This window comes from Ascaphus truei, chromosome 10, assembly GCF_040206685.1.
Source record: "Ascaphus truei isolate aAscTru1 chromosome 10, aAscTru1.hap1, whole genome shotgun sequence".
Classification (NCBI taxonomy): domain Eukaryota; kingdom Metazoa; phylum Chordata; class Amphibia; order Anura; family Ascaphidae; genus Ascaphus; species Ascaphus truei.
Window position 1 is genome coordinate 42,818,932 of NC_134492.1, and position 14,669 is coordinate 42,833,600.

Below are 14,669 nucleotides of genomic sequence, written 5' to 3' on the forward strand. Positions count from 1 at the left end.
ACAAATCTAATGTAGCTAGCCTCTCCTCATAAATCAGATTATCCAGTTAAGGTTAGCATTTTTATGGTAAGGAGTCTGATTAGGGGTTTTAGGGTAATGGGTAAGGTTATGGGGCTTACCTTCACAGCGAAATAGCTGACTGCTAAATATCCCTCCTGCTGATCGGCGGCAGCAGAATGGCTACAGCAAGATGCCGGCGGCTAAACGGCTATTGCCCCCTTCTCCATTAGAGTCGGCAGCACTATCATTCATACAGTAACACAAGCACTCTGCATAGGTGTCACATTTGTCTCCTCCTTCAAATTATCCTCTCACATTCTGTGACTAAAACCTGTCAATGATTCCTCTGTTGCTCTACTGTTATTGTACATCTTGAACGCATGCCCTCATTCTCGCTCGCCTTGTCTATTGTAACCTTCTATAGTCTGGCCTTTCTGCCTCTCACCTTTATCCCGTACAATCTATCCTAAATGCTGCTGCTAGAATCCCTTCATTCTATCCTATATCTGTTTCTGCTTCTTTCCTGGCTTCCCAGTAAGTCCCTATTACTTATTCAATTCTTCTTTTCTCTTGTAAGGCTACTGTATATAGTCCTCTGACCCTCATTATATCTCAGCTCTAATTTCTCGCTGTGTCCATGTTCACCTCTTGTATTCTGCTAATACTGTATGTCTTTTATCTACCCCTTATGTATCTAAAGCCCTGTCCTGCCGAAAAACCATTTCACTTACTGACCTCACCTCTGGAATGCCCTTTCCCTCAATATTAGCCAAGTACATTCTCTATCCAGCTTCAAGGCCACCTCTAAACTCACCTCTTTAGCAAACCAATGCATACACACTTATATAGCACGTCCTACAGTCTCTAAGTTATCCCTATGTAGCCCTGGTAAGAAAATAGGGCTATATGCGTATCCTCCTACTGGTATAAGTCCTTCTAAGGGCAGGCTGCCAGTAGTTATCATGGGTTTCCCCCACATCAAGCCCTGCTTTGAGTGGTGAAGGTAGACCACCTGACCCTGTGTGGAAGGCAAGAGACACAGGGGAGGGGTCTGCTGACATTATGATGAGCAGGGCTGTCTCTATTTAGTTGCCAGTTCCAGTTAGTGTGCAGTTCAGTGTCAGATCTGAGTGAGAGAGTGCCTGTTAGTGTGACACAGTTGGAGGAGATCAGGTAGGCCCTGACTAGAGCTGCGGTGGACCAATGCCTCTCAGCCTGCCTAGGGGGTGAGGGAAGAGCTACCCCCACCATGAGCGCCCACGGCTTGGGGTGGTGGCAGGGACACAGAGATCCAGAGCCCATCCTGAAGGGGTGCAGTCTGGAGGAGGAGAAGACCCTGTACCTGCTATAAAGCGTGCTGCTGCTGCTGCTGCGCTGTGTGTACAATAAAGAGAGCTGCTGCTTTTAACCAAGAGACTGACTGAGACTGGAATCTCTCATCCCTGCGTGGGAATTCTCTGTAAGGGTTCCACACCATATCCCTGGGGCTTCACAGAGATGGAGGCGTTGCACCACTGAGATCAGATGAAGGCATGTACCCCAGAAACCTGGTCCTGTCCTCCCCCACACCATCGCGGGAGACTCAAGCCCTCCTGTTGCCAGCAGGTATGCACCACCTAGACACATGTAGCCAGACCTTAGTACACCCTAGGGTGTTCGATCTGCGACCGGGGGGGGGGGGGAAGGGGTCTGAGGGCTACACCTACATAACCACTTAAATTGTAAGATCTTTGGCTCAGGACATCCTTTTCCTAATGTTGACTTGTATGTGTAGCCAGGTACCCCCTGGGCTACTAATTTCCCTGCCTAATACATAAGTTCTGGTACTAGCGCAGGCAGTGTTAGAGTTAATCTATGCCCTTGCTGCAGTAAAGCGCTCCCTAGAGTGACAGGGGGTGGGTGGGGGCAAGATCTATGTACTGCCCACTGCCAGGGCTAAGACCTGGGACCGTCCCCTGGTAACAAAAAGGGTCTGCAGCCTCAAATGTAGTGGTTGTGTGTCTCTCACTCAGGGGAGTGGAAGCAACTACCCCATACTCCAGCAGGGAGTGTGGGAGACAAGGAGAGACTCTTAGGGCCTCACGCTCCTGGGGTTGGCTCCAGGGACCACAGAAGAAGAGATTGTGTTGTATTAGGTCAGTGTGCTGTGATGTATGCTGTGCGACAAGAATAAAGACCCCAAGTTATTTGTTTTACTCCTGCCTGAGGCTGCAGTCTTTCAGGGGGAGAGAAAGAGGTTTTCCCGCAGGGACTGCACCTATCTCTGATAGGCCCTGTTGGAATGGAGATGCTGCACCGAAGAAGTAAGAGCTACAGATCCGAGAACATGTCCAGTTATCCCCCACTAACACCGGCAGACACCCAAAATCCTGTAAGCCTAGCAGATGAGCAGCACTACACCCAGTAACCAGAACCATATCTCCCTTAGGGGGGACAGGGGTTACATATGATTGAAGCATTTAATGCCATAATGTCTCATAATATTTAGTTTCTCATACAATCCAGGAGGAGCATATATGGGAAACACAAAGAAAATAGTGCAAAATATAAGTGTAGATGTATTGACAATAGGATGAAAAAATGCGTTGAAATCTTGGCTCTTTAGGTGTGCCTACTCACAAGATGTACGAGATAAAAAGGCGTTTGGCAGATAGGGCTGCTACCCATATAGTACTCGTGGTGTGTGGATCTCCCTCCAGGCTCATCTCATCAATGGGATGGTGTATATAAGAAAGGGAAAAGCACTACATAGCTCAATCAAGGGGAATAACAACTTTATAAAAAACGGATATAAAATGTGCACTTACAATGTGCTAGATAAAATCAAGCGTTTTACACAATATATGTGTGTAGTGGGTTCGTCGCAGCTCTCATCGCCTTCCCCTGGATATTCCAAGTGTCCTTCGCCTGCAGTTTGAAATCGCAGCTTCACTCTCAGCTTTGCGTCCTTGTGTGCGTCTGACGTCACGGCTCTGAGGTGCGGCAAAGAACTACGGGTCGCCCACTAGTCCAAGATACTCCACTCTACGCGTTTCGCCCAGTCCAAAAGTGACTGCTTCCGGCTTCGTCAGGAGTGCTACACCAATAAACATACATATACATCAAAGACAAATCCTTCTAGTAAAAATCTAAAGGATTTTTTCTTTCATACATGGGACAGTTTGTTTTGCCCCTGAATTGTAGCTCCCACAGTATATACACAAGAGGCAAACACAGGCAAGAGGTATACACACATGGCAAACTAGCCAAGTCTATATTTCAAATATATTTCTAAGGATTGTTTTAACCCTTTCACTGCTGGAAGTCTGGCAGCACCCAAGTTCCATCCAGACTTCCAGGATCATAACCATGTGGTTATTTGGGGGAGCCATCCCATTTTTGCAGGTGGGGGGGATCTCTGATGACTCAAACAGGAGTGGAACCCCCTCCACTTCTGCTCCGATCACATCAATGGCTTTCACCCAAAAAACAGGGGTGGGGAGAAATCACATGATGTGCCACGTACGCCATGTGGGCCACACGCGTGACGGCCCTTGTGACGTTCAGGGTACATCATACAGGCAGCAAAAGGGTTAATGTCTGCTCCACATCCAGTCAAGTAATTCATTCCTGTTATCCAGTACACAATTATGTAACACTGTTTATAATCAATCACAAATAAAGAGATTGCACACATGCTTCGTGTTTGGGAATATCATCTGGGCACTTTGTCAAGTTCTTAGCTGGTGCCCTCTGGGAACGTGCAGAGCTGCACAGCATCATCATACAATGCACTGTGTTATTTTTCTGGTTCAATATTTTCGCCCTCGAACAAGAAACCCCTCTGTCATTCTCCCTGGTAAGCATTTCATCTTGTTTTCACAGTGAAACTCTACGCTCTCACCAGCGAAGTGGTCGACGGTGAAATGCAATTTTACGCCAGAGCTAGAACTTTCTACAGGGATGTGCCAGCGACAGAAGAGGGCATGATGGGAGATTTCATGGAGCTCTCAGATACAGATATAGAATCGTCCAGAGAATTTCTGAGGAAGTTTGTAGGGGTAAGTCATCTGTATAAACCCAGCCACTCACTGGGGGAATATTGCTCTATGTAGCTTCAGACTCCGCAGAATGAAATGGAACATGTTGTAATATTCCCATGAACCAGTAGAATGCGTGTCCATTTTATTGCAACAATCAACTCTGAGTGCACCAAGAATCTCGCACCTGCCATGGTCCAATTACTTCCTTGGCCAAAATAATACTTTTTAGAGGAAAATTTGCTGAAAGCTGTGGCATCACTAAAGCAAGAGAGAGACCCACTTTAAATGAGACTTTACAGTCCTGCATTATGTCATTATTAAATAGCATCAGACTGAGGTGACATTTCACCAATGCACCTTATAGAGAAGGTATTAACCGACAGTCATATTAACTGGTATAGTACATTGTAAATGCACTTTGTACCTGTGACGGTATGCAGCCAATGGGGCAGGTTTGGTAGCAGTTTATCAAATTAGATAGCTTTGGACTTTCTCTATCCTACCACAGTATATGTAAGGTTGCGTATATGATGGTCCATATTACAGAGAGCAGAATGCTGGAGAACGATGCAGGGATGTTTAGTTGGGTGAAATTCAAGTTAGCACCCAGGCTGAGAAATACCTGGGCATTTATTTGGACATCCTCAAGTTATTAGGAGCAAAGTAGGTTTCATCAATTTCTCAGCTTCTCTAATTACTAAAGCTGAAAACAACAAACCGCAAGAAAAAGAAGCAGGTACAGTGCAGGAAATTGAGTTTTCATCCCACATAATTCGTTTAAAAAAAAAAAAGAGAGAATAATTGTTTACTGATTTACTGGGAAGCGCTACGTACATTAATGGCGCTATATAAATAAAGGCATGCAATACAATACAATAATGAAACTACAAGAAATTCAGGAAAAATCCATGGAAATAATAGAAAGCACCATGAGGAATTTATCAAGTGCTTTGTTGTACTGAAAATGGATAAGAATTAAACAAAATATTAACCATGTAAAGTGAATCCAACCAATATGTGGGTAAAGTTTTATGTTTCACACAGTACTGCATAGTAATACTTTTTATTCACAAATCTATGAATTGTACTTGAGTATTGAAGTATTGTAGAAGTAATGTATTAAAAAGACTATCTGTTTCCTCCTGATTACAATGTTAAGTTTTTCTGCATTCAATACGACTTATTTTTAATCGAAGCAGTCCCTTCTAGCACGAGAGTGAACTCGCACAGTGGCTTGATGAATAGGTTAATTAGAGCTGATTGACATTAAAAACAAAACCGGAAAGAAATAAGTACTTTAAAATCATGTATTACACTTAACATTTCCACGGTTAACAAAAGCATTTTTTTTAAATACAATCTTTATCTTTTGTCTTTGATGATAAGACTGCTTGTCAATTTTTACTAGAAGTATATTGTACATAATCAAACAAATAAACATAAGTAGCTGGTACTTTATGCTACAATTTAGCAGCCACGGAAAAATATTCCTTTTTAACAGGAGGAAAATCAGCAAAACAGTTAATGTAAAGGCGATTGAATCTTTCTAGAGATGGTTTAATTTAATGCTGATTTGAAGACGTTACAACCAGGTGACATCATGAAATCTATAATATAGATAAATGAAGCAAAATAGGTAAAACAAGGTTTCTGAATATTTTCTGAGGCTCTGAGGCAAAGGTGGAGTACGGGCACCTCCAGCCCCAGGCGATCCTCTGCCTAATAACATCTCAAGCCCTTTCGGCACTAACAGGGTTAATTAGGTATCTCTTATTACCTTGTATCTGCGGTGTAAGATGCAAATACAAGGCGTCACTCTACTAGTACACATCATGCATCAGTGTGTGATTCGCAGATCATTCTGCAGATGAAGCAGCAGCAGCGAAGGGTTCTCCCAAAATAAAACCATTGTGAAAAATCGCCCAGAATATAGAGTATAAAGATATACATTTCCCATGTGTGTACGGTATGTATGACTGCGTGTTTGAATACGCACTAACTATAGGTTATGTTATGGTATAGTTATAGTAGTTCTCTGGGTACATCTATTTATAACTATGTGCAGAAGGTGTTTTACTTACGCTGACATTACCATTAAAGATCAAATGTTAAAGCAACCCTCCTAATCATCAAAACAGGATACGATCAGTGGCCCAGGCCAGAGCTCATCTATTTTTAACAGGGAAGAGGTGGAAGGCTTTAATAACACCCATCTAAGTCAGATAGTGGAGATGGTGTTTATCTTTCTCCACTCTATTAATGTGCGTAGTACAGTACTTTGACTAATATGTGCTACTGAAAACGCACAGGTCCATTTCCCATTCTCTGCAGCTGACCTTGCATATAGTGTGTATAGCGTTGGCATGGCAAGGCATGACAACTTGTCTAGTTAGATGTATTTCCAGGAATATGCGTGGAGGAATAAGTACTGCAAGGGATTTTGTGCGGATGTGTAATCCGTCCCAAACATTTTTTTTTTAGAAAAACACGGGAAATCAAGGCACTTAAAATGACTCAGGGAGTATTGAGACATTTACTCAAAAGGAAACAAAAACACCACTTCCTAATGCAGAAAACAGCAGTCATCTAAACACGCTGAAAATCCCATCAATAGTCTGCTCTGTTCTTCTGGAGCATAAAAAATAAAGGAAATAGACATGAAAAATCTAAAAAGGCCTGTTGGGGGCTACTATGACAGTGTGTGTTTTTGACTGAGTACGTGGATTCAAATCAGTTAGATCAGGGGTGGCCAAAGCCAGTCCTCAAGGGCCACAAACTGGTCAGGTGTTAGGGATATCCCTGCTTCAGCACAGGTGGCTCAATCAGTGCCTGTCATTCTGTGCTGAAGCAGGGATATCCTTTAAACCTAACCTTTTGGTACTCCTTAAGGATGGGAGTTTGCCACCCGAGTTAGGTAAGTTCAGGTTATTCTAAATTTGAAGAAGCGACCCCATGATCTTGCCCCCCCACCCTTTTTTGTTTACAGGATGGGAACGAGGGTCAAAGCTGGCTGGGAGTATGGCCCGCTTCCGTAGATGGTATCTCCTCCTGCTACCGTACGACGAGGCGTCACTTTGACAATGCGTTGATGTCACATGACGTGCGAGGCCTCCTGCCTGCCTTCCCGTCATGTGATGTTGCATTGTAAAGGTGACGTGTCATTGCAGGAGGTTTTGCCGGCACGAATAGAGGCCCCACGGTCTCCCCAGGCCCAACTTCGATAATCACAGTTTAAATGTTGAAGTGGTAATTTAACCACTACAACATTTAAACTCAGCTTATGGAAGTTTGTCCGGGATAATGCGCACTGCCTCTATAAGCACAGGCCTTGTGCACCGATGGCACCGCCAACACGCCTGGCCTGGGTCCCCAGTGCTGAATCACGCTATTTTTGGCTTGAGGGACACCCCCCTGCGGGGCCTTCAACAGCTTTCCTGGGGCCCAGGACTAGAGTTTCCACCAGCCGCCCCATATTCATGGCTTTGCAGGCCCACCTCCTCGCTTTCACCACCTTCTATTCCCTCCCATCTCCCCATCTACTTCTCTCCACCCTGTCTTTCACTCTTCCCCCCTCTCTTACTCACACCCTCTCTCCTCTCACACTCTCCCTCCTTCCGCTATCCCACAATGACCCCACTCTCACTCAATCCCGCTCCCTCAAGCCCCCCTTCCTCACACATTACCCCCCAACCCCCGGCCACACATACAATTCCCACCCTCACAGATGTACGCACACAATTCCTCACAATCTCCCCACAATAATTACCCCCTCACAATACACACAATAATTACCCCCTCACAATAAACACAATAATTAACCCCTCACAATACACACAATAATTACCCCACACAATAATACCCCCACAACACACACAATAATACCCCACACAATACACACACACACGATAATACCTCCCACAATACACACACAATAATTCCCCACCCCACAATACAGATAATAATACCCCCCACAATACACACAATAATATCCACCCACAAAATACACACAATAATATCCCCCACATACATAAAATAGACACAATAATACCCCCACACCCATAAAATACACTCAATAATACATTGCCCAAATACAATACACAAAATAATACACCCCGCCACAGAACATACACAATGAGACCCCCCCACCCCCACACACTTACCTTATGGGTAGCCCCAGGCCCCTGGTGCCGGGTGGGCCCAGCTTCCAGCGGGCATTGTTGGGTGAGAGGCAGGCCCAGCAGACGAGAGACAGGCTCGGCGGGGGAGAGGCAGGCCCGGCAGGTGAGAAGCAGGACTGGTGGGGAGAGGCTGGCCCGGCTGGGGAGAGGCAGGCCCGGCAGGAGAGAAGCAGGACTGGTGAGGAGAGGCTGGCCCGGCTGGGGAGAGGCAGGCCCGGCAGGAGAGAAGCAGGCCCGCAGGAGAGAGGCACGCCCAGCAGGGGAGAGGCAGGCCTGGCAGGCGAGAGGCACTCCCGGCGGGGGAGAGGCAGGCCTGGCTGGCGAGAGCCAAGCTCGGTAGGAGAGAGGCCGGCCCAGTGTAGGAGAGGCAGGCACAGCAGTGGAGAAGCAGGCCCGGTGGGGGAGAGAGGCAGGCCTGGTGGGGGAAGAGACTGGCGGGGGAGAGGCAGGCCCGGCAGTGGAGAGGCAGGCCCGGTGAGGGAGAGGCTGACCCAGTGGGGGAAAGGCATGCCCGATGGTGAAGAATCTGACCCAGCAGAGGAAAGAGGCTAGCAACAGCTGGGGAGAGCTGGGGCTTGGAGGGAATCAAAGGCCGGTAGCCGGATGCAGAAGTTAAGCCTGACCAACTGGCAGCAGTTACGCCAGGCCCAACTTCCAGCGCTGGCTGGCCGGGTCCCCTACAGCCACCGGGCCCGGGATCATCGTCCCGGCTCTTCCACCCTGTAGGCGGCCCTGTCCCCCTATTCCCAAGACTTTCTGTATTCAAGTGTAAAATAATGAAAATGTATCAACACATGTTATTTGTGACTACAGTATATGTTTATTTGTGATCTTTTTACAAGGGCTGACACAAATTCACCTTCTCCTTTCATGAGGTCAGAGATAATTAACATCTTCGAGGGGAAAACACATAGAAGAGAAAAAGAAAAACGTGAAGAGAGTGTATTGTTCTAGAAAGACACAATAAAGTTTAGTGCTATTTGACATACTGTATGACAATGCAGTGAAGACAGTTTTAGGGAACTGTAGAAGAGAAATATATGTACTGACGTAGTCAGATTAACTGTCCCTGAAACCGCAACATAAAAAACAAAGCTGTGTCCTCTGTGAAAGTGACAGCCACGGATTCCACAGGCGGCGCTGTGTGTGGCCCATTACTTGTGAGTGTGACCACCCACAGGGAGGATTTCTGGCAAACAAAATCAACAGGAAATAAAAACAGAGAACAAAGAAAAGAATCTGAGGATGGGCTTCTCTCTGGTTTCGGTTCTAATTTTTGTTTTGGATTCGAAAATGTATTCTGAAGAACTTCCGAACTCACTTTGAAGTTCACGGAGTTCGGATTTTGAAAGCGTGAACCTGCCCGTCCTTAAGTAACAACAAGGCTCTCTGCTTTTATTTACCATCAATGTTGGGAATCAAGCATTAGCCAAAGAAGGCTAAACTTCTGAAAAGAGAACATTTGACTTGTTTTACCAGTGTGCCTGTAAATGGTCCTCAATGTGTTACAAATTTAATTAACCAACATGAAAGCATTTATGGAATTTAAAAAAAGCATATAAGTCCAGATTTAGCCAGTCTCGGTGTTCCTAGTGACAACACAACATATCCCAAATATCACACTGTTTCCATTAATGGAATTAATGGCGGTGTTGGTGCAGATGCAGAATATCACAATCCATCTGACCATATTCCATCAAGAGGGAATAACAAAGCCTGCTACAGCCGTAGATTACGTTCTGAACACCGGTTTATAAATTAATGAAAAGAAAACACAAATATGTAAACCCTGCGTAAAGTGAGTGGTTGGTCACACGGTACTTCTAATACTGCACACAAAATTAACTAACACCTTTGTATTTCAATTAAAGTGCTTGATATATTGTTCAGTGAAGGAAACCGCTGCTTTGAAAAGCCACAATGTAGCCGCAATGAGTGTATATTTGATGTCGGCTAGTTTAGACATACAGATGTAGCAAAGCTTATTGTCTTCGGTGCCGCTTCCACACGCGATCACGACACCGAAGGATTAACGCCGTGGGAGTGCCATGCAGAAGCATTAACCTTCATCGCGGCAGACGCTGTCCTGGGCACCATATACTTTTGCTTGTCCATCCACGACGCCGTGGACAGTACGTCTTGCAACATGCGTTGCCACATGACCAGATAATTTAGACTTCCCGTCCTTACATCTGAGGTTTAAATTACAGAACGATTCCTTTCATGACTTGGAAATGGTTATGGTATAGATCTCATACTGCACCAATTATTTTGCATCAGTGCATTAGAGATAACATGAATTTTTGCTATCTTGCAGGCTCCTGGGAAAGCTGGTACTCATTTCGCTCTGGACTGCGGTTCTGGAATCGGAAGAGTGAGTAAGCATGTTCTCTTGCCAGTTTTCAGCAACATTGAACTGGTGGACATGACGGAGCCCTTCTTAGAAGAGGCCCAGAACTATCTACTGGAAGAAGGGGATAGGGTGGAAACTCTTTACTGCTACAGCTTGCAAGACTTCGTCCCTGCCATAAGGAAGTATGATGTGATCTGGATGCAATGGGTGTCAGGTTGGTGCAGATAAACTTGTTAGCAGTGTATAAAATGTCAGACTAAAATAATTTTCACCTAGAAAAGTATTAGTATGGAGTAATAGACTACCTACCAAAAATGGTTGAAAATGATAAATATATGCTAAATCAGAAGATTCATATTCATTTGTGGTTTCATTGGTCATGTTTGGTTGTAGTAACAATCTGTAAACCACTTGACAGATTTATGCATCCTATCACTTTTTGGAAGATAGATTTATAAAATAAGTTTTCAAATTCAAGTGCCCTAAAAATATTTTTCACAATATTATACATTGGTCAGGTAGGATAAACAGAAACTCAGTTGTCCTCTTTATAAATTCATTTTAGCTTGTTGAAAAATGTAAGACGTGAAAGTTAATCCATGGGACAGCGTACCAATGATAATTTACCGGAAGGCATGGTTCCTCTGTAAACGCAATGCTCAGTGCGCAGGCACCGATGGCACTGCCATCAATCCTGTGAGGCTTTATTATCAGCTCTGTTCACACTATTATGTCTCAGAAGAACTCTGTATGTGATCCATAAAAAGGTCAAATATAAAACCTCTCCACAAAAAAAAACATTAATATATTATGGAACTTTATAGAAAAAATGTTAATAAATATTAGCCAAAACTGGTGAATAGAGCAAAAAAAATGTGAAAAGTATATCTTTTTTTTTTTACCCTGTGAATCGACAAATTGCCTTTTCTCGAACGGTTCTCTGATTCTTAAACTTATAAGCAAACCAGGACAGGTTCACAGATCTCTAGGACTCGACTGCTAAATTCTACTAACCAGTTTGTATCAGATGATGTGCTTATCTGTCTCTATTTCTTTCTGTTTTCCTTGAACCAAAAAATTCACCAGGTCTTCCGGTGGCATGAGTGCCTCTGATTAACAATCTGCTCCAGATTTGACAAGGTCGACTAACAAGCTTCATATAGTACCTATGACAAAAAATGGAGTATCATGCCAAAGCGCACTTTTCTTTGCACTGATACATAGCCCTCCAGGAAACTGGAGTTATTTGTATGGAACTTGATAAGTAAATTACTTACGTTTGATACACATACTAACGTACAGTCCAGAAAAGCATTTCACTTACTGCATAGCGCGGAACAGATCTTGTTTGTTAAATAGACACCATCATGTATATATTTTTTAATAACAGCACTTAATCCTCTTGTTTTATAGGTTACCTGACGGACAGAGATCTTCTAGAGTTTCTTCTCCGCTGTAAAAATGGGTTAAAGGACAATGGAGTAATTATCTTGAAAGATAATGTAGCTAGGCAAGGCTGTATTCTTGATCCTACTGACAGCAGTGTGATTAGGGACATCCTTATCCTGAGGAACATCATAGAGAGGTGTGGGATGACCATCCTTGCAGAAGAGCGACAACAAGGCTTCCCAGAGCTTTGCATTCCTATATGGATGATTGCAATGCAATAGTACCTCTGAACACCATGAGTATGACCTAGTCCATTAATAGAAAGCTCAATTTACTCCTCCAAGAAGGTTCAAAGATTAATTCTATTAGTACCAGATTTACTGGCATTATACATGTCAATTACTAGGTATGATGTAGACGTTTACTGACTTTCTTAGTGCTAATGGCAAAGCACGTTTCTGAAAAGGTGAGCTTAAGTCTTCAAGATATAAATGGATTCTGCATCCATGCTCGGCTGATTCAAAACAACTAAAGAACAAAAAGGAAATAAAAAGAAAATAGTGCCGAGACGTGTCCAGAGGGGGTCTAGAATCTCTTGTAGCCGTGCATAGCAGCCGGGGCCCCAGCTCTATTATTATAAACCTGGTATCTCCTTACTGCAAATTTCCTGACAGTGTTAACATCAAGTGACTTTACCGCAAACAATGGATCCCATCTGGAGCCAACACCAGAGCAAGGGCTCTTCATGGAGCTGTCAGAAACATTTGCTTCAATAACTTCATTCCCTTTCAATTGCACTATACCCTTATCACAATTGTCCTCTCGAGGGTGGTTTAACATGGAGCTTATAGGTGCGGTTCCACTTATACAATTCTAACATTATTTTTTTTTGCAAAAATTGTTTTAATTTTTCATCTTCTAATTATTATTAATATTGTGTTTTCACCTAAAATAACCGCCATTGTGGGAACTACACCAAAGAAAAATTCTTCAGTGATGTATCGAGATCTGAGATTACTTGCTACTACTTTTAGATACTTTATAATACAGTACAAATAGAAGTTGTAGGCAATTTATGTGAGATGCAATATTTGTCCACACGCTCCTACTGTATACTGCTTTTGGCAGCACTGAAGTATTTTTTCTATACTCACCTGGCACTGGGATTATTGTCATTTCACTAGTTTATCACATTATTTAGCCTTCATTTCTTTCCACCCCCCCCCCTCCATTTTTTAAATTGCATTCTTAATTTATCATATAAAATGTTATGTTTTAATCACCATGTGAAAGGGAGCCAAGCACACCAAACGATTGGAGAATTCATAATGTAGCAAAAAAAGGTCCTATTTTAATGACTGAAGAGTCAGAGTTGCATCCAACATTTCGGTGCACATGCATCTTCATCACCCCCGATGAGACGCTGGATGCAACTCTGACTCTTTAGTAATTAAATTACCTTTTTTGCTACATTGTGAATTCTCCAATCGTTTGGTGTGCTTGGCTCACATATTCGGTGGTTTGGTGTGCTTTTTACATATTGCTATTCTTTGACCAGGATTTTTTGCTTTTAGAACCCAGTTTTTCATTTTCCCTTACCCTAGTCCCGTTTTTAGGGGCATCCCAAGTTGCTTTACCTGACTCTCCCCTCTTTTTATCTTTTAATCACCTACATTTATCTAGCCAGTTAGAAGTAGAATTACAACCTGGTGTGCACACTATTAGAGATATACTTATTATTTGGGTCTATTCCCTATTTGTGTATTTATATTTGGCTTGTATCCCAAATGTGTCACCCTTACCTATTGTTTACGTACTGTATGTCTCAGTCCTGGGCAGTCTGTTTTTTGAATGGTCTTCAATATAGACTAAAGCCTTTAGTGACAAGGCGGGGAGGAGGACAAGGGTAACAACTAAACTGATAGGCTGAGGCTAAGGATCAGAAGGAGACTATAAATTCAGGGGAAGGGGAGGAGTCTCCACAATCCAAGGCTTTAGCCCTATAATTGCGGGTCTAGTCACACTTTTCTGAGGTTTATACATAGATCACAAAGTTCTTAAACAAGTTCATCCTGTAAATGTCAGTGTTTTATTTACAATGATGCTTTACCTGCCGTGGTCGCCAGACTAGTTTGGCCAGTAAAGACCCAGGATCTAGTTCTCTGAAGGTCATAGAAGAGGGCCTAGTTCAGGCCAATAAAGGAACTGTAAGTGACTGACATCATTCTGACTCTAACCTGTGTAGTACAGCGATTTTGTGCCTAGAGCTGTGTACAACCTGTTAATAAACATTGCTTGATTCATTCATACTGTATCTGGACTGGAAGTTGATTTTCTTGTCTCAAATTACTTTTACAAACTTATCTAAAGTTGCCCTTCCATGGCCATACCATTTTATCAATCTAATTATTCTCCTTAATGACATTTAAGTACATCTAGTCATCACTTACTATGGAATTCAGCCCATTCCCTGTTTATTCTACTCAGCATTTATCTTTATCCATCTCCTGGATTGTGAGGTGGGCAACATTCTGACATTCTGACACACCTATACTGTTTCCAACAATTGTTAGTGGTTAATCTGGTACCCACTATGTCCGGTGATTGTATCATTCACCGAAACTACAGTCAACACCTTGGTACACACTGAGGGACTGTGAACACATCATGTGGATTATATGTTTATTTTCCCCTATGCACTCAATACTGAGGGGTTCTGTTTATGCC

At 43.3% G+C, this 14,669-nt stretch overlaps 1 protein-coding gene across 1 annotated transcript in view; it reads left to right on the forward strand.

Moving 5' to 3' along the window:
• The window catches only part of NTMT2 (N-terminal Xaa-Pro-Lys N-methyltransferase 2), a 31,867-nt gene extending 17,611 nt beyond the window's left edge, over window positions 1-14,256 (forward strand). The window contains exons 2-4 of the mRNA XM_075616833.1: window positions 3,865-4,040; window positions 10,518-10,767; window positions 11,967-14,256. Coding sequence (XP_075472948.1) covers window positions 3,865-4,040; window positions 10,518-10,767; window positions 11,967-12,223 — 683 coding nt within the window. The 3' untranslated portion in view covers window positions 12,224-14,256. The remainder of the gene's footprint in view (window positions 1-3,864; window positions 4,041-10,517; window positions 10,768-11,966) is intronic.
• The last annotated feature ends 413 nt before the right edge of the window (window positions 14,257-14,669 follow it).